Raw genomic sequence first — 23,434 nt, forward strand, 5'->3', positions numbered from 1 at the left:
CAGTTACAAGCCTATCTCTGACCTTTTTATCCTGTCTCTCCTTTATGGGGAGGTTCCCATTGCTTGGAAGGCAGCCACTGTTTGTCCTTTATTTAAAGGGGTAGATCCAGCTGATCCTAACTGTTATAGGAATATTTATTTTTTGCCCTGTTTATCAAAAGTGTTGGAAAAACTGGTCAATAATCAACTGACTGGCTTTCTTGATGTCTATAGTATTCTCTCTTGTATCCAATCTGGTTTCCGCTCAGGTTACGGATGTGTCACTACAACTTTAAAGGTCCTCAATGATGTCACCTTGATTCTATGAAATGTTGTGCTGCTATTTTTATTGACTTGGCCAAAGCTTTTGATACGGTAGACCATTCCATTCTTGTGGGCCAGCTAAGGCGTATTGGTGTCTCTTAGGGGTCTTTGGTCTGGTTGGCTAACTACCTCAAAGTGTGCAGTGTGTAAAGTCAGAAAATCTGCTGTCTCAGCCACTGCCTGTCACCAAGGGAGTACCCCAAGTCTCAATCCTAGGCCCCATGCTCTTCTTAATTTACATCAACAACATAGCTCAGGCAGTGGGAAGCTCTCTCATCCATTTATATGCAGATGATACAGTCTTATACTCAGCTGGCCCCTCCCCGGATTTTGTGTTAAATGCTCTACAACAAAGCTTTCTTAGTTTCCAACAAGCTTTCTCTACCCTTAACCTTGTTCTGAACACCTCCAAAACAAAGGTCATGTGGTTTGGTAAGAAGAATTCCCCTCTCCCCACAGGTGTGATTACTACCTCTGAGGGTTTAGAGCTTGAGGTAGTCACCTCATACAAGTACTTGGGAGTATGGCTAGATGGTACACTGCCCTTCTCTCAGCACATATCAAAGCTGCAGGCTAAAGTTAAATTTAGACTAAATTTAGACTTGGTTTCCTCTATCGTAATCGCTCCTCTTTCGCCCCAGCTGCCAAACTAACCCTGATTCAGATTACCACGCATGCTAGACATAATTCATAGATCGGCAGGTAAGGATGCTCTCGAGTGGCTAGATGTTCTTTACCATTCGGCCATTAGATTTGCCACCAATGCTCCTTATAGGACACATCACTGCACTCTATTCCTCTGTAAACTGGTCATCTCTGTATACCTGTCGAAAGACCCACTGGTTGATGCTTATTTCCAAAACCCTCTTAGGCCTCACTCCTCCCCATCTGAGATATCTACTGCAGCCCTCCTCCTCCACATGCAACACCCGTTCTGCAAGTCACATTCTGTTTAAGGTCCCCAAAGCACACACATTCCTAGTGTTGTGTTGTCTCTCTTATCGTGATGTGTGTTTTGTCCTATATTTATATTTATTTTTAATCCCAGCCCCCATCCCCGCAGGAGGCCTTTTGACTTTTGGTAGGCCGTCATTGTAATTAAGAATTTGTTCTTAACTGACTTGCCTAGTTAAATAAAGGTTCAATTTAAAAAATAACCACATGTTATTTTGTGTCTGGAATTATTCCCTTATTGTGGCAACAGATACTGCACATAGGTTTGGGTACTTAAAACATATATATGGAGACAAACGTTCTATAACAGTGAGAGATGGTAAAAGTAAAACAAAAAATATTAAGTTAATTGTGTTGCAAACCAGACTTGATTCTCACATGGACTCAAATAACCTTTCTGTGTTTCGCTGTCAAGGTTCAATTGAGGTCATCCTCTTAGCCAATCACCTGCTTAGTAAAAAGGCACTGTGAAAATATGAAATATTTCAGAATTCTCAGACCATGTAGTACATTTGAAGGTGTAAGGACAGATTTATTCATTGTTTGCACCTATTGTTATAACAAAGCTAACCCATGTTTTCTATACTAGCTGTCCGGCTTTTCCTTCTCACAATCTTTCATTGACCAGTAAATATCTGGGCCCATATTCAATAATAGTCCCAAAGTAATAGCACTGATCAGTCTAGCCTTTTAGACAGGGGGGACTTGATCCTAGATCAGCACTCCTAAGATTCTTTATGAATGTCACACCCTGATCTGTTTCACCTGTCCTTGTGATTGTCTCCACCCCTCTCCAGTTGTTGCCCATCTTCACCATTATCCCCTGTGTATTTATACCTGTGTTCTCTGTTTGTCCGTTGCCAGTTCGTCTTGTTTGTCAAGTCAACCAGAGTTTTGTGTCTCAGCTCCTGCTTTTTCCAGTCTCTTTTTTTCTCACCCTCCTGGTTTTGACCCTTAGCTATCCTGACCCCGAGCCCACCTGCCTGACTCTCTGCCTGCCCCTGACCCTGAGCCTGCCGACCTGTACCTTTGCTGGATCTACAGAACGCCTACAACCTGGTGCGGATAAGGGAAGGGGACGAGTGGAAGACTGCCTTTAACGTGGCCAGCGGTCACTACGAGTATCTGGTCATGCCATTTTGCCTTACCAACTCCCCAGTTGTGTTCCAGGCTCTGGGGTATCAGCCCCCGCTCTTCCCCGAGCAGGAGGAGGTCGGCATACCTTCTGGCCAGATGTTTGTCCGCCGCTGTCGTCGTACCTGGAGGAGAGCCCGGCCGGCCCTCCTCAAGACCACCTCCAGGTATCGACGACAAGTGGATCACCATCAGACCCCGGTATCGTCTTGGGCAGAAGGTATGGTATGGCCCCTCTGCTGTTCATCTTCTGTTGCCCCGTACCCTTCGTATACTTCCCACCTTTCATGTGTCCAGAGTCAAACCTATGTCTCACAGCCCTTTGTCTCCTGTTTCCTGTTTATCCGTTGTCAGTTTGTCAAGTCAACCAGCGTTTTGTGTCTCAGCTCCTGCTTTTTCTAGTCTCTCTTTTTCTCGCCCTCCTGGTTTTGACCCTTGCCTATCCTGATTCCAAGCCCACCTGCCTGACCCTGAGCCTACCTGCTGACCTGTACCTTTGCCCCCCTCTGGATTATTGACCTCTGCATACCCTGACCTGCCTGCCATCAGGTACCGTTGCCCCACCTCTGGTTACTGACCCCTGCCTGCCTTGACCTGTCTATTGCCTGCCCCTTTTGGATTATTAAACAATTGTTTATTCGACGTGGTCTGCATCTGGGTCTTATCTTCATCCTTGATAATGAATACGGGTCCAGGTGCAAACGTTGAACTAATGCAATCATTGAGTAAATCTGATCCTATAAGTGTCTAGGGCGTATGCTGAGATGACAGTCTGTTTTGCTCTTGGTTGGCCATGCAGCAGGTCTGCAGGTGTCTGTTTCTATAAGCAGGATGATGTAGGAGTGTTTGGTATTTTCTCACTCTGAGCGGTTGGTGTCTGGCACACCTTTTTAAATGTCACAAACAGGATTTGGACATCACAATGAAGTAGGAGTAGGATCATTTTATGTGGTTTTGAGAAATTAGACATGAAATGCAACCAGGGGTCATACTGGGAGAAATAGTACAGACGGACAGTGACAGAGGTGGTCCAGAATGCAGTAAGTGTTGCTGCAATCATATCACACTCCACTCAAAGATAAGGTTAAGTTTTTATGTATACTAAACATACTATATCAGGATACATGAATCGACAGTGTCGACATATATTGTGGTTGTCTTAGTTACAAGAAAAGTGTGTGTAAAGAGAGATGCAAGGCCCTGGTGACACTACAGGGGGAAAACCATGCGGTCAAGCAGGGTCGAAAAGCAGAGGGAGAAAAGTCCAAGAATTTCTCAGGAGTGTGGTCTCTGTGTCTCGCTGTCCTGCTGGCTGGTAGTGGTTGGTGGTGGGGTGGGCTAGGGAGGTGTTGGACACAAAGCAACCTTTCATTCCAGCTGGACTCCGATTGGAGAGCTTGGAGAGTTTTTTTTCTTTCTTTCTGGCCACACAGCACAGTGGGCTATACCTCTTCTGGCCCGTAGCCAATGGGAATGGGCCTTAGATAAACTGTCTGTTTGGGCTGTCAGAAAGCACTCCGCTGGTTGACATCACAGTAATTATTTGACACCTCCAATATGCAGTCTCTGACTGGACCTCCTCTATTGGTTTGTTAGGTATACCATGGGCTGTGGGTGGAGAGCAGAGGTAGGTGGTTTCATAAAGATGAATGAAAGGGGGTCTTTGTCCTGAATTTTTAAAACTTTTTTTTTTTTTTACCCACTCCCCTGCTTCCTCTCACCACTCCTCTATCCTCTTACCTTTTGGGGTTTTTCTGGGGTGTGTGGCCAAAAATCATGTCCTGGGGGTGAGAGTCTATAAAAGCTATTCAGGAGTTGAGATTCCTCACACTCACTTTGAAAAGGTTTCTGTCCAAAAGGAGGCTGACCAGGAGAGTCCATGGCAGAGCTGACCATGAACAGATTAGCACTCCTATTTTTCTGCTTATATGCAACAGCCTCACTAATTGATGGGATCCCCAGCCATAGAACAGAGAAGCCCAGGAGCTCCAAACCCGTGGTAGCAGCTGACTTACCTGATCCGGATAACACTGATGATACTCTCCTCCCTGGTAAGTTTTCTTGGAAAAGGATGGTGGGGGCAACATGCATGCATACTTCACAGTGCTTCTAGTTTTTGTGATTACAGTGTGTTCTCCCAAGTCAAGGGTGGTCCACCATCCTTCAGAAAGAACTGCACTGAGTTTTCAAAGACAGAGTGTGGTGCATATAGTTTTATTTAGCATAAGTTTCATGTAGACTTTATCTGTGGATCATGTGTAGTTTGGGTGAGTAATGGTGTGTTTGTGTGTGTCTGTTGTTCTGTCTGCCTTGCAGGTGGCAGCGGGCAGTGCTCGGTGAATGGGATGTTCCTGTTTGACAGGGCCATGTGGTCGCCTCAGCCCTGCTCCGTGTGCCAGTGTCAGAGGGGAACTGTCAGCTGTCACCCTGTCCCCTGCGGCGGTAGGCATTCAAGTTGTAGATTGTTATGGAAGGATTGTAATCTTATTTGTGGTTATTATATTTAATGGCAGCTTTTTAGTTGAAATGTCCATGCTGACTAAGTGTACAGACTGATCAGGGCATGGAATTGTGTACATACAGTACCAGTCAAAAGTTTGGACACTCCTGCTCATTCAACGGTTTCTTTATTTTGACTATTTTCTACATTGTAGAATAATAGTGAAGACATCAAACTATGAAATAACACATATGGAATCATGTAGTAACCAAAAAAGTGTTAAACACATCCAAATACATTTTAGATTCTTCAAAGTAGCCAGCCTTTGCCTTGATGACAGCTTTGCATACTCTTGGCATTCTCTCAACCAGCTTCACCTAGAATGCTTTTCCAACAGTCTTGAAGGAGTTCCCACATATACTGAGCACTTGTTGGCTGCTTTTCTTTCACATCCCAAATCATCTCAATTTGGTTGAGGTCAGGTGATTCTAGAGGCCAGGTCATCTGATGCAGCACTCCATCACTCTCCTTCTTGGTCAAATAGCCCTTACACAGCCTGGAGGTGTGTTGGGTCATTGTCCTGTTGAAAAACAAATGATAGTCCCACTAAGCGTAAATCAGATGTGATGAAGTATCGCTGCAGAATGCTGTGATAGCCATTCTGGTTAAGTGTGCCTTGAATTCTAAATAAATCACAGCCAGTGTCACCAGCAAAAGCATCCCCACACCATCACACATCCATGCTTCACGGTGGGAACTGCCCATGTGGAGATCCTCCGTTCACCTACTCTGCATCTCACAAAGACATGGAGGTTGGAATCAAAAATCTCAAATTTGGACACATCAGACCAAAGGACAGATTTCCACCAGTCTAATGTCCATTGCCCGTGTTTCTTGGCCCAAGCAAGTCTCTTCTTGTTATTGGTGTCCTTTAGTAGTGGTTCTTTGCAGCAATTCGACCATGAAGGCCTAATTCATGCAGTCTCATCTGAACAGTTGAGAAATTTATAAAGTTCAAGAAATGTTCCGGATTGACTGACCTTCATGTCTTAAAGTAATGATGGACTGTCATTTCTCTTTGCTTATTTGAGTTGTTCTTACCATAATATGGACTTGGTCTGATGCTAGTACGAACTCGAACCCAGGCGCAGAGAAACACAGCAAGCATAGGTAAGGGTAAATCCAGAACATTTGCTTAGAGTCTTAACAGAAACAAGGCAGCTGTACAAGTGCATACAAATTAAACATTAAACCTAAGCAAAGATACAGACCACCTGAGGAACCTAAATAACAAGGCAACCAAGTGAACAGAGAAGGTAATTAAACACAGGTGAATTTTGGCTGCTCCACTGGATGTCATAAGGTGAATGCACCAATTTGTAAGTCGCTCTGGATAAGAGCGTCTGCTAAATGACTTAAATGTAAAATGTAAATGTAAATACAATAAGTAACAATCAGGGTAACCTGGAAACTAGAAAACGGGGTAAGGGTGCCCTCCAGCGGTAACCTAAGGAAACAACAAACAAATAACACAGAAACTGTGACAAAATTAACTTTTAACAAGGCACACCTGTTAATTGAAATGCATTCCAGTTGACTACCTCATGAAGCTGGTTGAGAGAATGCCAAGAGTGTGCAAAGCTGTCATCAAGGCAAATATAAAATATATTTTGATTTGTTTAACATTTTTTTGGTTTCTACATGATTTCATGTGTTATTTCATCGTTTTACTATTCTACAATGTAGAAAATAGTAAAAAATAAAGAGAAACCCTGTGATGAGTAGGTATGTCCAAACTTTTGACTGTTATAAATATGAATGTAACATATATTGCCCTCTTTCTCAGGTTCAAATAACCAGCAGACAGTGGCTCCCAAAGCCAAGAAATCCTCCCCTAATGCAGAGAAGAAAGAGGGGATTCCAAAGCAGAAGAGTCTCCAAAGGACATCAGAAGAAGGAGGAGCAGGACGTCAGAAGAAGGAGGAGCGGCATGTTAGTCCAGTGAAAGTGGTGGGTGCCCATGGGAAATGGTGCCCATGGGAAAATGAAGAGGGCAATTCTATAGGAACTGCACAGCAGAGGAACTAACAATGCTTTGATTATTGTATTCATGTTTTGCCTATGACTGAGTATTAACTGACAGGGATTTTTGGAGGAATTTAATATATATCAATAAATATATTTTGTGTGTGATGTCTATGTTGTATAGGTTGCTGTTGTGAAATCCGTGGCCACCCAGAACAAAAAACAAGAAGCAGCAGTGAAGAAACAGGAAGTGGCTGTGAAGAAACAAAAAGTGTCTGTGAAGAAACAGGAAATGCTTGTGAAAACAAAAGTCAGGAAGACCGAGGTCCCTGTGGCCAAGAGGCGTGACCCGAAGATAAACAAAGACAGCCTTCCGTACCTTCCCTACGATGATGACGATCACGATGACCATGACCACAGCGAGCATGACGACAATGACGACGATGATGATTATATCATCAGGGCCACCGGAAAACCCACCATGAGGTTGGCACCAATGAGGAGACCAGTCACCATGGCGACTGGCCGACTGGCTACTACCACCACTAGGAGACCCATGGTGAGGGGGCCGGGACGTGCTGTGGTCACATTCCCCAGGAGACACAGCATCATGGAGTCTCTCCCTGCTGGCTGCCTGCTCTCGGAGTCTCTGATCGCCTGTGGCAGCACTGGCATGGTCCACGTCCCCATCCTCTCAGACCAGGGGGTCAAGACCCTCTATCTGGCAGGTGAGGATATACAGGGACAATTAGCAGAGTCAAGAGGGGGGACAAGAATCTGAGTTCAGGCTTACTAAAATAGGTAACTATGTTTAATAAATTGGAATTTTGGGAAGGCAAAGGTTTTACCGTTGTGTGCGTCAATGCAATCAAATGTCCTTTGCGGTGTTTACACAGTTGCATATATAAACATATTTTGTACACAAAGATACTGCATAAACATTAAGGCAGGTGCAATGGCATGTGAACCCAGGCCTTTCTCTGTTTGAGGAGACTGGGTCAGCTTGTGTTCTATTCTTTTATCAGACAATAAGATCAATAAGATCCCTCCCCGGGCGCTGGCTGGGCTGCCCAACCTGGAGTGGCTGGACCTGAGCAAGAACAAGCTGGACGACTCCTCCATCAGCCCTGACCTGTTCCAGGTGAGTCTGAGAGCATCATTCATATCAACATATTTGGCTTTAGTTCCAGTTGGACCTCTACTGCGCTCCCAGACCCACCTACACATCTCAGCCTCAAGTTACTTCAGGGCTCTATTGACCATTATCATGCTGCATTTCCTGGATTCTTCTCAGGCTGTTATGATAGAATTTAAACATGTACAGTGGGGCAAAAAAGTATTTAGTCAGCCACCAATTGTGCAAGTTCTCCCACTTAAAAAGATGAGAGGCCTGTAATTTTCATCATAGGTACACTTCAACTATGACAGACAAAATTAGAAAAAAAAATCCAGAAAATCACATTGTAGGATTTTTTATGAATTTATTTGCAAATTATGGTGGCAAATAAGTATTTGGTCACCTACAAAAGTTTATCTCAATACTTTGTTATATACCCTTTGTTGGCAATGACAGAGGTCAAACGTTTTCTGTAAGTCCTCACAAGGTTTTCACACACTGTTGCTGGTATTTTGGCATGCAGATCTCCTCTAGAGCAGTGATGTTTTGGGGCTGTTGCTGGGCAACACGGACTTTCGACTCCCTCCAAAGATTTTCTATGGGGTTGAGATCTGGAGACTGGCTAGGCCACTCCAGGACCTTGAAATGCTTCTTACGAAGCCACTCCTTCGTTGCCCGGGCGGTGTGTTTGGGATCATTGTCATGCTGAAAGACCCAGACACGTTTCATCTTCAATGCCCTTGCTGATGGAAGGAGGTTTTCACTCAAAATCTCACGATACATGGCCCCATTCATTCTTTCCTTTACATGGATCAGTTGTCCTGGTCCCTTTGCAGAAAAACAGCCCCAAAGCATGATGTTTCCACCCCCATGCTTCACAGTAGGAATGGTGTTATTTGGATGCAACTCAGCATTCTTTGTCCTCCAAACACGACGAGTTGAGTTTTTACCAAAAAGTTATATTTTGGTTTCATCTGACCATATGACATTCTCCCAATCTTCTTCTGGATCATCGAAAATGCTCTCTAGCAAACTTCAGACGGGCCTGGACATGTACTGGCTTAAGCAGGGGGACACGTCTGGCACTGCAGGATTTGAGTCCCTGGCGGCATAGTGTATTACTGATGGTAGGCTTTGTTACTCTGGTCCCAGCTCTCTGCAGGTCATTCACTAGGTCCCCCCGTGTGGTTCTGGGATTTTTGCTCACCATTCTTGTGATCATTTTGACCCCACAGGGTGAGATCTTGCGTGGAGCCCCAGATCGAGGGAGATTATCAGTGGTCTTGTACGTCTTCCATTTCCTAATAATTGCTCCCACAGTTGATTTCTTCAAACCAAGCTCCTTACCTATTGCAGATTCAGTCTTCCCAGCCTGGTGCAGGTCTACAATTTTGTTTCTGGTGTCCTTTGACAGCTCTTTTGTCTTGGCCATAGTGGAGTTTGGAGTGTGACTGTTTGAGGTTGTGGACAGGTGTCTTTTATACTGATAAGTTCAAACATGTGCCATTAATACAGATAACGAGTGGAGGACAGAGGAGCCTCTTAAAGAAGAAGTTACAGGTCTGTGAGAGCCAGAAATCTTGCTTGTTTGTAGGTGACCAAATACTTATTTTCCAGCATAATTTGCAAATAAATTCATAAAAAATCCTACAATGTGATTTTCTGGATTTTTTTTTCTCATTTTGTCTGTCATAGTTGAAGTGTACCTATGATGAAAATTACAGGCCTCTCTCATCTTTTTAAGTGGGAGAACTTGCACAATTGGTGGCTGACTAAATACTTTTCTGCCCCACTGTAATATTATGTCACAGTGTGGTGTTTCAGAATAGTACAGGTATGTGCATGTCACAGTCATTTAAGTTATAGGTAGTGCCTAATGTTTAAACGAAATGATCCATCTTGTAGTTGGACTGCTAGAACTTTTGCTGTCTCCCGGGTAGCGCATAAGAACAGAAGTTTAAACTGGCCCCATCGAGGCGAATGTCAATTAGTTGTTGCAATGACCCTGGGAATATTGTCGGTCAACAGACAAGCCACAACTAAAAACAGATCAGTCATTTTTGGCAAGGCATCCTAAGGGGCGCAGCGGTCTCTCGAGTGGCGGAGCGGTCTAAGGCACTGCATCTCAGTGCTAGAGGCATTACTACAGACGCTGGTTCAATTCCCGGCTGTATCACAACCAGCCGTGATTGGGAGTACCATAGGGTGGCGCACAATTGGCCCAGCGTCGTTAGGGTTTGGTCATGGTAGACCATCATTGTAAATAAGAATTTGTAATTAACTTACTTGCCTAGGTAAATAAAGGTTAAATAAAATATATATTTTTTAAATGTACTTGTTCCCACTAAGGTGTCAGAGTCCATGATGCCAGGAGCTTACCGTACTAAAAATTCCCTTGAGAGAGCATTAGTGTTTATTAACTACTTCGCTTGCAGTACATCTCAGAGTTGGACAGACTTGATAACAAAACATGTCACGAAAAGCACTTGAATAAATGAATAAGACAAAGAGTGGAATTCAATCAAATCACCACTGGGAGAACTGCCATTGCTGGGAAAAATCATATTATTGCACCATTGAAAAATACTATTGTGTACTAAGCCTACTGGCCTGTTACAGGGTATAATACTTGCGTTGATTATTCAACTGGTAGTTACGCAGGTTATACTGGTATAAGGCCCATGTCATAGGCGTAAGGTAACATTGCAGTTCTCGAGCTTGGACGTGAGAGAGAGGGACACTGGTTAAATCACGCTTAGCACTCTAATGTTCTAATGTGTGGAGATTCTTGGCTTGTTTCAGAACCTGACCCAGCTGAGGAGGTTGAATTTAGATGGCAACAATCTGACCAAAGTCCCCTCGATTCTCCCGCCGTCCCTGGTGGAGCTTAAGATCAATGACAACAAGATCCTGGGCCTCACACCTAACAGCTTTAAAGGTATAGGAAGGTGGAGTTTACAGAGAGAGAGCGTATATGTACAAAGCTTTGTTTGTTCATGCTTAGCTTGCATCTGAGCACCTACAGTACTATTTCAAGTGACCTCAGATAGGATGTTCAGATGAGCACATTACGAAAATCAGCAAAACAAGTCAAATTACATTGGATTATTGTATGTTGATATTATATGTTGATATTGTCATGTTGGGATTTGAAAATGTGTCTCTCCTCAGGTTTGTCCAAATTGCTGACACTGGAGCTTGAGGACAACCACTTCCACGATGGGAATGTGTCACCTTTGACCTTCCGGCCCCTCAAGAAACTCATATATCTGCGACTGGAGGACAACAAGTTCCGGGCCATCCCCTCTGGGCTTCCTGTGACCCTGCAGGTCAGTGATTGGACGAGGTGCCTGTGATGTTACTGTAGTGAGCATGCAGGAGCCACTGATATGCAGTAGCCTCAGTCATACAAAGGAGCATAGCTCTCAGACATTTGAAACATCACCTTATTTGAAATAAGTTTTGGAATAGTCCACAGACTATGAGAGGTTTCAGATGTTTGACTAAACATATTATTTTTGGTAATTGCGAGCTAGGTGCACATACAGTGCATTCGGACTTCTTCACATTTTGTTACGTTACAGCCTTACTCTAAAAATGATTACATTAATTTTCCCTCATCAATCTACACACAATACCCCATAATGACAAAGTGAAAACAGGTTTTTAGATTTGTTTGCATATTTATACACATTTAAAAAACTGAAATACCTTATTTACATAAGTATTCAGACCCTTTTCTATGAGACTCGAAATTGAGCTTAGGTGCATCTTGTTTCCATTCATCATCCTTTAGATGTTTCTACAACTTGATTGGAGTCCACCTGTGGTAAATTCAATTGATTAGACATGATTTTCGAAAGGCACATACCTGTCTATATAAGGTCCCAAAGCAAAAACTAAGCATAAAAACTAAAACTAAGGTCGAAGGAATTGTCCGTAGAGCACCGAGAAAGGATTGTGTCGAGGCACAGATCTGGGAAAGGGTACCAAAAAACGTCTGCAGCATTGAAAGTCCCCAATAACACAGTGGACGCCATCATTCTTAAATGGAATAAGTTTGGAACCACCAAGACTCTTCCTAGAGCTGGCCGCCGTTCAAACTGAACAATCGGGAGAGAAGGGCCTTGGTCAGCGAAGTGACTGATGATCACTCTGACAGAGCTCCAGAGTTCCTCGGTGGAGATGGGAGAACCTTCCAGAAGGACAACTATCTCTGCAGCACTCCACCAACCAGGCCTTTATGGTAGAGTGGCCAGGCGGAAGCCATTCCTAAAAAGGCACAACAGCCCTCTTGGAGTTTGCCAAAAGGCACCTAAAGGACTCTCAGACCATGAGATACAAGATTCTCTGGTCTGATGAAACCAAGACTGAACTCTTTGTCCTGAATGCCAAGCATCACGTCTGGTGGAAACCTTACACCATCCCTATGGTGAAGCATGGTGGTGGCAGCATCATGCTGTGGGGATGTTTTTCAGCAGGAGGGACTGGAAGATTAGTCAGGATCGAGTGAAAGATGAATGGAGCAAAGTACAGAGATCCTTGATGAAAACCTGCTCCAGAGTGCTCAGGACCTCAGACTGGAGCGAAGGTTCACCTTCCAACAGGACAACAAACCTAAGCACACAGCCAAGACAATGCAGAAGTGGCTTCGGGACAAGTCTCTGAATGTCCTTGAGTGGCCCAGCCAGAGCCCGGACTTATACCCGATTGAACATCTCTGGAGAGACCTGAAAATAGCTGTGCAGCGACCCTCCCCATCGAACCTGACAGAGCTTGAGAGGATCTGCAGAGAAACTCCTCAAATACAGGTATGCCAAACTTGTAGCATTATACCCAAGATGTCGTTGTTTTTGTATTTTTAAAAATAAATATTCAATCATTTCTAAAAAACAGGTTTTGCTTTCTCATTATGGGGTATTGTGTGTCGATTGATGTGGGGGAAAAACAATTTCATCAATTTTAGAATAAGGCTATAACGTAACAAAATGTGGAAAAAGTGAAGGGGTATGAATACTTTCCGAATGTACTTTATATTATTAACTCCCAATCTGTAGTGTGTAGACTAGGTAGGTCCCCCTCACCCCCCTAACAACACGAATACTCAAAGCGTTTGCGGTTTGTATTCTCAGGCACTTCACCTGTCGGATAACAGAATAGAAGAGGTGCATGAGGGGATCCTCAACAAGACCGTCAACCTCAGGTTTCTGGATCTCAGTCATAATAGGATCCGGGAGGACCGCATAGCCCCAAGGGCCTGGATACACTTGTTGTAAGTCCCAACAACCTCTCTCCATTCTTGCTTTTGCAGCATTTAGGAGGTTATTGTCCAGTGTAAAGATTACTGTTACTCTGGTTTTGAGCTCCACCTTGAAGGGAATGTTGGAACACATTTTAGTCCTATTTCTGATCTTGCAGAAAAGTGACCTCAGTATTTATTTTTTGAACGCATTGAATATCATTTTTGTTTAACAAAAGTTTTTGTAAAATGCATGAACATCAACATTATTGCATACAGGATTCTTAAGCAAAAGTTTAAATGGTGTAATTCATCTGACACTCTGTACATGTGTTAGACTCCCAGTTTCCTGGCAATAACGAGAGGAAAATATAATTTTAATTGCATCTTAGAAGAAAAATGAGAAAAGGAAAAACAAGAGAATAGAGGGCAAAGCCACGGAGGACATTGTTTTTGGGCATGCTGATGTGGCTGGTTTGACAGCGGCGCAGCAGACACAGTCCAGCTTTATGATAGGTTGTAGAGAGTCAAGCCCAAAGGGAGGGACTGCTGGCCAACTGCCTTTGTGCTAAGGCTCTTAGTGGTTTGAAACTCCTACAATGTTGTGAGACAAATGTGATGGATATGATGGAACCCTCTGGTCAAAGATGGAGAAAAGGGAAACATTGAACCAGCCTTCTAAAGAAAAGGTGGACTCAAAATATAGTCCTAAGATTGAAAAAGTCCCCTTTTAACTGGAGACATAATACAGTACATTACCTTCTATCTCTTCATGTCTTCGAAACTTTTTACATATTGAGCAAAAGATCTCCCTGTATTTTCCCCACCATTTCAGAAAGTTGGAGTCGTTGGACCTGTCGCACAATAAGCTGGTGCATGTTCCCTCCTTCCTCCCTGTGGGTCTACAGCAGCTCCACCTGCACCACAACCAGATTGAGCGGATCCCTGGCTACGTGTTTGGCCACATTAAACCGGGACTGGACCTCCTTCACCTGTCCCACAACAGGCTGGCCAACGACGGCATTGATGATGTGTCCTTCCTGGGCCTGTACAACTCCCTGACTGAACTCCTGCTGGACCACAACCAGCTTCGCTCCATCCCCAGGGGGCTACTGAAGCTCAAGAGCCTGCAGCTCCTCCGCCTCAACCACAACGTTATCAGGTAACTCAACCAAAACGTTATCAGGTAGGTCAACCGCAATGCTATCAGGTAGGTCAACTGCAATGTTGTCAGGTAGATCAACCGCAATGTTATCAGGTAACTCAGCCGCAACGTTGTCAGGTAACTCGGGGGCAACATTATCTAACGTAACTAACTTCACTCTATAAAGCAGTTCTAGGTTTTACTTGTGACTTTAATCTTGCTTGATACAGTCCTCTTCCTCCCATTTGGAGATGAAACAACTTTGAGAAGAGCACAGTTGCCACTAACCATAATGGCACATTCAGATCTGAAATTGCTATTGTGAATCTCAACGTGTAATTTATGTTTCTCTCTCAGTCGTTATTTCCTTTAGCCGGATCAAAGGTTGTTCTGTCTTGTCTGAGTATCTGTCTTTCTGTCGGTGGTAACTGAATGTCCGTCTTTTTCTTTCCTCCCTGCAGATACGTTCCTCTGAACTCTCTGTGTGACATGCGCCAGAGTGACGACTCGCCCCTAGTCTCCGTTCACCTGGAGTACAACCTGATTGACAGGCGTCTCATCCCGCCCACCGCCCTATCCTGCATCAAGACCTACCACAGCATCATACTACGGCCCCAGAGTTACGAGGAAGATTACCACCATGAAGATTACTAGTACCCCCCCCCCGTCAGTTTGTCCTGGGTTACACCTTGTCTGCGTTTCTCATTACATAATTTCCTCTGAGTCCGTCTCTTATTGTGATTAGCTTAGTCAGACTTATGACACCCAAGCGTTATGCAACAGATGAAATTAGACTTCTATCCTAAGTCTGACCATAATTCTAGGGCAATGTTTATGCAACCAGCCCTTTGTCAGTGGGCTTCATTATCACAATGAATGAGAACGATTGTGTGTGTTTTTCCTGTTTTAAAGCCTTACTCTGTAAAGCAGTTCTAGGTTTTACTTGTGACTTTGACCTTGCTTGATACAGTAGCATGTATTGAAAGAAAAATAATGTGTGGTTACCAAGGGAAACCCAGGTAGCTACTTGACAGTAGTGAGAGCCAAAGATGTCCAGGTGCCCTCTATACTAAACTCACTGTTTTGTTGTTTGTACAACTGTTTCAACTTTGTGACAAACTTGTGTAATGAAAAATTGTGAAAATAAAAAAATCTTAGATAATTGCTGGTCATTGTCTATGGTAACTGTAAATAGTCTTAGTACCTCAAATAATCTGCCTATGTAGCACAGGGTTGCGGGGTATTTTATTCTTAGTGGATTCTGTATTTGCCCTATTAGTGCTGTGATAGTACTTTTTATTTTATTTTGGCCTTATACAGTAGCTTAAATACAAATGTATGTAAATAGATCTCAAACGTTGAATCAAAATAAGTTTAAAATAACTAAAATCTCTTTCTCTCTCTCTCTCTCTCTCTCTTTCTGTCAGACACACGCATAAACACACAATGAAGCAGCAATGAAAAGGGGACTGGACCAATTTTGGGTTATGGCTTAAAATACTTGTTTTTTTCCTTTTGGTAACTACTTCTGTGGTTTTTAACAGGTACTGTGCAGAGCTCTGACTCTGCTGGCAGACGGACTCACAGATAAAGGATCATCACATGGAATAAAACACGTATCCTGTATATCACTTTGAGGTTGAATTCATCCTTATTTCATTTATTTGTATCTTTCATTTATTTTGTAAATAATTTTTAGTTTTTCCAAGAACTGAAACGGTAAGTGTCTTAGTAAATATATTTGAGCTTCTATTTGAGTTTCTTGACCTACAGATAATAGTATATTCAGTATGGTTTACAAAAAGAGGACTATAATCTACAGCTTTATTATACAGTTCCACAGTTGGTTTAACATTCTGCATTTGAAAAAAAGATTGATTGTTAAAGTAATATTTGACATTTGAAATGGACTATTTAGCTTTGAATGATTTGTTTTTAAGCCTTCTGGGGGCTACACAACCCTACCTTGTCTACACATTCTATATCCCTTCTATATTCTATATTCCTTTTATTGGCCATATTTAATAAATGGATCTTGTGACAGAACAAAGATGAGGATAATATCACAAACATAAAAAACTCATAGCCACCCCATACTGTAGTTAAAGGCCTCGCTGCAGGGAAACAAGTCTAATTATCGACTAAGCAAATAAGTCATTATTGTCTCATCATTATTATACATCATTCAATGTATTTAGAGATTCTCATGTATATGTATTTAGAGATTTGACACTGCTGATATAGATAATGTTTGGGGGAAAGAGTGCTATGACAGAGTGGGTCTATAAAAAACCTTGCCTGAGACCAGCCAGTTATGTGGCTTCTGGGGCCTTACTGTGGTAAAGGATGTGGGAGTGCTAAGGGAGGGAGTAGGCCTTTCACAACACGTGGCAAAGGCAAGGAAATGCCAGTTCCACAGCAAAGGCTCTTTGCTGACATGGAAAACCCTCTTTGAAGAAAAAAACATTTCAATGTTCTTATTTTCATCAAGAATCCTCTAACTAAAGGTTTATCTGAGATTATCCCAAATTACCTTAGGGCATCTATTGATAGTTTGCATTACAATCCTGCTAAGAAATATTGACAGATCATACACACTGTACTATATTGTACTATATTACACAGACTTATATGTAATGCCAGAATTGTCTTTTGCTATATGTTACTGGATCTGAGATTTTACCATTTTAATGCATAAATCAAAGAAGCCACAGCCTCAGCTAAAAGCAAATAATGAATGAGAGCAGATGTCATAGTTACAGACTCAAAGACCACATAGTATCCATGGTCCATGATTTTACTGCCTCTTATACCAACCACAAAATTGATGGGAAGAATAAGATTTGGCTTTTAAGAGAGAACGCCTATGACAGATATGATAGATCACATCTTGAGATTGAAACCTAACAAATAAATGTATGAAACCCAGAGTGTATTTCATGCTTTGTCACTGGCTACAATTGCTTTTGGACTGGCTTTTGCTTTGGAGTGGCAATGTTGACAATGAGATTACTCTGTCCTGGAGGAGTGAACTGTAACACAATGCTAGTTATACTGCCCTACAAAGGCAAAACACAGTAACTACGAATTTGGTCAAAAGTATTTGATCTGTTGTAATGGCCAGGTATATTATCTGAATAATGTGGTATTTAGTTTCCTGACACAAGAACAAGCCAGTTGATCAGAATATATCATGGAGCATCAGAAACATTGAAGTTACGTAGTTACTGTGTTTTGCATTTGTAGGGCAGCATAGCGTGTGTGTGTGGGCAACTCTCCAATTGTAGGCTACAGGAATTATAGCTAGATAGTTGCTGAATTCATAACTGTGGCACTTAATTGACTGCTGCTCATTTCTGTGTCCTTTTTTGTCTTCCCCTTGTAATTTCTCTTCAACTAAAGGCCTAGCCATGCTTCCCTTCTCTGTTGTCCTTCTCCTGCTGTGTGCCACCCCTCTTCCCACCGCCTCTGTGGCCCTGCCCTTTGAGCAGAAGGGCTTATGGGACTTTGGGAAGAGCATCGATGTAGAGGGGCTGATGATGATGATGATGAACGATGAAGAGGAAGGCTCAGCGGTTGAGGAATACTATAAACCAGAACAGCCTACTTGCCCATTCGGCTGTCAGTGTAACCAGAATGTTGTGCAGTGCTCTGACTTGGGTGGGTGAAGATATACAATGTCACAATATTATAATATCATATTGTCTCCAAATGATTCTTTACACTGAACATACAATTGTTAATGTGTAGCCAGCAGTCTCACATCTGCACGTTGCTTTTTAGTGCTACGTGGAGTCATGGCCGTCTGGTTTCTTCTTAATTATATGGTGACAGCTGAGCTCACACATAAACAACAATATACTGTATGGGTACAAACCACAGCACAGAGCATTACTCAGCATTGACCAAATTACAGCATGACGATAAATTCTAACTTGTGGATTTATCCTCATATAACCTTAAGAGTGAGAACACACTGTGTGTGTCTGATATTGTCATGATTCATAGATTTTTATAAAAATGTAAAGAAGCAATAACACAATATATTATATTGCAACTGATTTCTTATCACTGTGAACTGACAAAATGTGGTAAAGTGTATAAAATAAAGCAGGTAAGTTAATCTCGTAGTTTCTATCCGCAGGTTTACACTATGTGCCATATGACATCCCCCCGGAGACCAGGCTCCTCGACCTTCAAAGCAACCAGATCACTGAAATAAGAGAGGGTGACTTCAAGGGACTCAGTAACCTCTATGTGAGCACCAACAGTCAAAACACAAATGGTGGAAGAGAGTTCTGGCATTTCAATAGAAGGAAACGTCACTTATCTGTCTTTGCTTTCTTCATCGTATCCTAACTAAAAAAGAGGCATACTTTTAATGACGTGTCTTCAAATTACACATTGTATAATATATGGGTTGTTCTTGAATTGCGGTGGCATTTGCGTCCCTTGCATTTGCAACCATGAAAAGCACTTTCAAATGACAAAGAGTTACACATCATACATGTTTTTGTTTATATTGAACTGATATATTTATATTAAACATAATGCAAGTCCTTTATACTGCAAAACCTTATGTTCATGCATTGTTTAAAGTACTTAGGGTAAGCAAATGGGTTTGTCCCAGTAGTGATGTGCAGAGTTGTGGTGACACGTTTTGGGAATTTAGAGATATCCATCTGTTATTTTCAAAAATAGAAAGTGAACAAAATTATTTAATACTATTGAATAGATCAATGCAAACAAAGAAGGCTATTCAAATACTTTTTTTACTAGTATAATGTCTCTCCCTCAGTTGTATGTCATTGGTGTTACCGCCTTGAAAATCACTCATTACAAAGATTTACAAGGACCTCCAGCATTCCCTCCAGTGGCAAACTGCTATCGGTGAAGGGGTACATATATTACAGAAAATTATTAGCTAATCACACCCTTTCACTATGTCACAAATTTAAGGATTCCATTGATAATTTGGGGTGTCTAAATCAAAAGTGTCACTGGGGTTACTCGATTCAAATGAAGGGAAATAACACTGTGAGCAAAATGATTAATCATATCATTTTAGTAAATTGTTTTTTAAAGGGTTAATGACCTTACATTTGAGGATCTGTGGCCTCCATTTAAGAAAATCCTCAATAAACAAAAATGTCTCATTGGTGTTAGCATCATTGGTGTTACTACTCCTATTGGTGGCACAATGGTATCCTAATGGTAAAACATATTTAAAGTAATTAAGCTGCCATATTAGCTGATTTAGAATGGAAAGATGTACACAAATACGTTTAAATAAAAGGTTTATATTTTCCAAAATTCCATGTCTAAATGCCACCGCAATTCAAGAATTAACTGTAGATAACATTTATTTTGGGTAGGGGTGGCTGGTCTCCTCATGACCTATGCCTCCTTTCTCAGGCTTTGGTGTTGGTGAATAACAAGATCTCCAGGGTGCACCCTCGGGCCTTCATGCCCCTCAAAAGGATGCACAAGCTCTACTTCTCCCACAACCAGCTGACGGCCGTGCCCAAGAACCTGCCCTCTTCCCTGGTGGAGCTGCGCATCCACGACAACCATATCAAGAGGGTGGCATCTGGGGCTTTCTCTGGCCTGGGCAGCATGAACTGCATTGGTGAGATGGCAAGCTATAGTTATAAAAGACCTTATGCCAGATTTACTATGTGTTAGCACCAGATTGATTCTGTTTGGAAACACCATAACACATCTAACATCTTAATGTCTTTGAAGTGTAAATCTAGCCGCTTGAGTACTGGAGCAGGTTGTGGCATTGACTTAAAACACATATTTGTCTTCCTAAGAGATGGGGAGGAATCCTATTCAGAACAGTGGTTTTGAGCCCGGAGCCTTTGATGGACTTAAACTTACCTTCCTTCGCATTTCTGAGGCAAAACTCACAGGCATCCCTAAAGGTAGAAAACATGACAACCTTTATAATCATTTTCTTTGGAGTGTTCTGCGAAGCTGCAGGGCAATATTTGTTTCATTGCTACTTGCCACATATTTCCACTGAAAGTCCTTTGAATCAAGCGGTCACCTGTTTTCCCTCTCCATCTAGATCTCCCTGAGGGTCTACATGAGTTGCATTTGGATCACAATCAAATTCAAGCCATTGAACTAGAAGACCTAAGACAATATGAGAGTTTGCACAGGTACGTAGCTTTACAAGAGGGTGTTCAATGTCGGAGAGTTTCTAAAACGTATTAAATTATAAATTTATGAATGCTGTAGATGAATGCTGTAGATGTTCACTACTTATCTTCAAATGTAAAAAAAAAAATATGTAGAAAATAAACAGCGGCCTACCAGGTGGCGCAGATGTCTAAGGCACTGCATCGCAGTGCTAGAGGCGTCACTACAGACCTGGGTTCGATCCCGGGCTGTATCACTACCGGCCATGATCGGGAGTCCCATAGGGCGGCGCACAATTGGCCCAGTGTCGTTTGGGCTAGGGGACGGTTTGGCCGGGGGGCTTTTCTTGGCTCATCGCACTCAAGCACCTCCTTGTGGCAGGCCAGGCACCTGCAGGCTGACTTTTGTCATCAGGTGAACTGTTTCCTCTGATATATTGGTGCGGCTGGCTTCCGGGTTAAGTGGGCGGGTGTTGAGAAGCGCAGTTTGGCGGGTCATGTTTCGGAGGACGCATGACTCGACCTTTTTCTCCCGAGCCAGTTGGGGAGTTGCAGCGATAAGACAAGATTGAAATTGGGGAGAAAAAGGGAATAAAATACAATAAATAAATAAAAAGCATTTAAGTAACAACAGCATAAAGGAAGAGTCATTGTCCGAGTTGCACAAAATAAATAACGTCTGGTATCATTGTGATAGTAGCACCCTCTAGTGGGTTTACCCTTCATTGTCTCATCAATCACTCAATTTCGATGTGTGTGTGTGTGCGTGTGTTAGGTTGGGTCTAGGCTACAATCACATTCGTCACATTGAGCATGGCAGCCTGTACTACCTGCAAAACCTGAGAGAGCTGCATCTAGATAACAACCGGATCCCCAATGTCCCTGGAGGCCTTGCTGGAATGAAGTACCTGCAGGTAAAGTGTGGAGGGGGTTTGTGAAGCAGCATCAATCACATCAACATTGGTGATTTCACTTGTTATCTTGTTTTTATGTTTTTATGATGATAACAGTTGATATATGTAATGTTTTTAAATAGGTGGTCTACCTTCACTCCAACAACATCAGCCAGGTTGACGTGAATGATTTCTGCCCTAACGGCTTTGGTGTCAAGAAGACTTACTACAACGGGATCAGTCTCTTTGATAATCCAATCAACTACTGGGAGGTGGTGCCGGCCACCTTCCGCTGTGTCAGCAACAGGATGGCTGTACAGTTTGGCAACCACAAAAAGTAGTACATGAGAGGCACCAGCTGTAGGGTAATACATGCAACTCAGATACAAAATAAATAACTTTGTTACACAGTTAAAAAACAATTTATTGATAGAAAGAGCCTGATGTATGGTAAAAGATAAATAACTAAAACATAACTGAAGTTTGTTTTGCATGCATGGAGTGGGTGATATTGTATATTGGAAAGAAATTCGTCATCCACATAATTTCAATCAACCAATCAAATGTATTTTAATACAATTTAAAAAAAATATTTGTTACTTTCAATTCAGCTGGATCATAGCAATTTGGGATTCTCTGTGATTTTGTTTTTTTGTTTGTGTTTTATCTCAAATTACCTCTGACCTGACAACTGATCTCAAATATTTGATATAGAAGAACAATACAAACTGACAGTTGAAAGCACCTTCAGAAGAATCTGTCTTATAAATGTTGTTGAAAATATGTTGTTGTCATGATGTGTTTGCAGAATATTGAAGATTATTTAGAATATATTTTGCATACCCTTTATTGAAATTGAACAAAATGAATGTCATGTCGTGGAGATTCTACACAGGGACACTCAAAGTCAATCTTAAATTAATCCTTGTTTTATTAACAGCATACTGGAGAGGTCACAGTCAAACTTAGATGCATAAAATATCGGCCTGAAGTGAGCTCCGCTAGGGCAGTCCCATTAGATCACTTATATACTTACAGACAAGTTATACTTGCATGATTTAGCTTATTCATCATTCATAATTAATTCATAATTAATGTTTGGTTCATTCATGTGACTGACCAATACCTCACGAGGCTTCTTCTCTCCAAGCTGAGACCTTGAAAGTGAGATATCCCGTTCTCAAAACAAGGTTCTGGGCGTACTGCCAAATTGCAGATACTGATCATGAGGATTCGTTCAATCAGTCACATGCATGAATACAGAAATTGGTTATTAGAAAAGCACAACCAATAAAATGTTCCATCACAGTCATAAGAGGGGTCTTATTTCTCACTCTCCCTTCATTTCATTAGGCCTACATTATGATCAGAGCCGGCTGCAGACAATGATCAGCTAGGCTAGGGAGACATCAGATTTTCAACATTTTGATGGCATATTTACAATTATATAAAATATATGCAACACATTTTTCACACAACCAATAAACAAAGCATACCGACTTTGGGCGCTTCAATATCATGGTTTGCGTTTTCAACACCACAATAAATAGGCTATGTAAATCTCGACTAATGGAAAATACATCCCTCCCTACCTTGTATGCCTACCCAGTATCGAAGGCTTGGCTTGACAATCTCCGAATGTCATTCAACTTTTTGGTGTTTTGTAATAGATGCCTCTTTCCATTCATCAAATGGCCACTGCAGTTTGGATTGATTGATTTGATTTGTCAGTTTAAAAACATTCATATATCCACATGGTACAAAGATTTTTTTAAAGTGACCGGGATTGCACAAAAAAAAAAAAATCGGGGACTTATTTCTATTGTGGTCCTTATTTTTTACATAAATACAATTACATACTGTAGATACAGACAAAAAAAGGTTATATTGTTCACACATTAGCCAGCTTTTGACATTCTTTTTAAAAGTGGTTATGGTTGGTAAGGCTTTGAGATGCTGTGGTAGATTGTTCCACTCAACAGCGCCGGTATATTAAAATGTGTTCTTACCAGATAAAACAGTGAATGGTAGAGTCTCAG

The 23,434-nt window shown here is 42.0% G+C and overlaps 2 protein-coding genes across 2 annotated transcripts; both read left to right on the forward strand.

Annotated features, from left to right (window-relative positions):
* Window positions 1-4,140: 4,140 nt before the first annotated feature.
* Window positions 4,141-15,518, forward strand: LOC115102236 (extracellular matrix protein 2-like). The gene is made up of 10 exons (XM_029621939.2): window positions 4,141-4,442; window positions 4,708-4,833; window positions 6,678-6,841; window positions 7,041-7,584; window positions 7,882-7,997; window positions 10,776-10,911; window positions 11,145-11,302; window positions 13,106-13,245; window positions 14,048-14,374; window positions 14,818-15,518. The coding sequence occupies exons 1-10, from the start codon at window positions 4,271-4,273 to the stop codon at window positions 15,008-15,010; spliced, it is 2,076 nt and encodes a 691-aa protein (XP_029477799.2). The 5' UTR covers window positions 4,141-4,270; the 3' UTR covers window positions 15,011-15,518.
* A 296-nt stretch (window positions 15,519-15,814) lies between these two features.
* Window positions 15,815-22,178, forward strand: LOC115102237 (biglycan-like). The gene is made up of 8 exons (XM_029621940.2): window positions 15,815-16,075; window positions 17,759-18,016; window positions 18,501-18,613; window positions 19,772-19,985; window positions 20,173-20,283; window positions 20,430-20,523; window positions 21,278-21,416; window positions 21,539-22,178. Exons 2-8 carry the CDS (start codon window positions 17,767-17,769, stop codon window positions 21,734-21,736), a joined length of 1,119 nt encoding a protein of 372 aa, XP_029477800.1. The 5' UTR covers window positions 15,815-16,075; window positions 17,759-17,766; the 3' UTR covers window positions 21,737-22,178.
* Window positions 22,179-23,434: the final 1,256 nt, after the last annotated feature.

The sequence above is a fragment of the Oncorhynchus nerka genome, linkage group LG20, assembly GCF_034236695.1.
Source record: "Oncorhynchus nerka isolate Pitt River linkage group LG20, Oner_Uvic_2.0, whole genome shotgun sequence".
Classification (NCBI taxonomy): Eukaryota; Metazoa; Chordata; class Actinopteri; order Salmoniformes; family Salmonidae; genus Oncorhynchus; species Oncorhynchus nerka.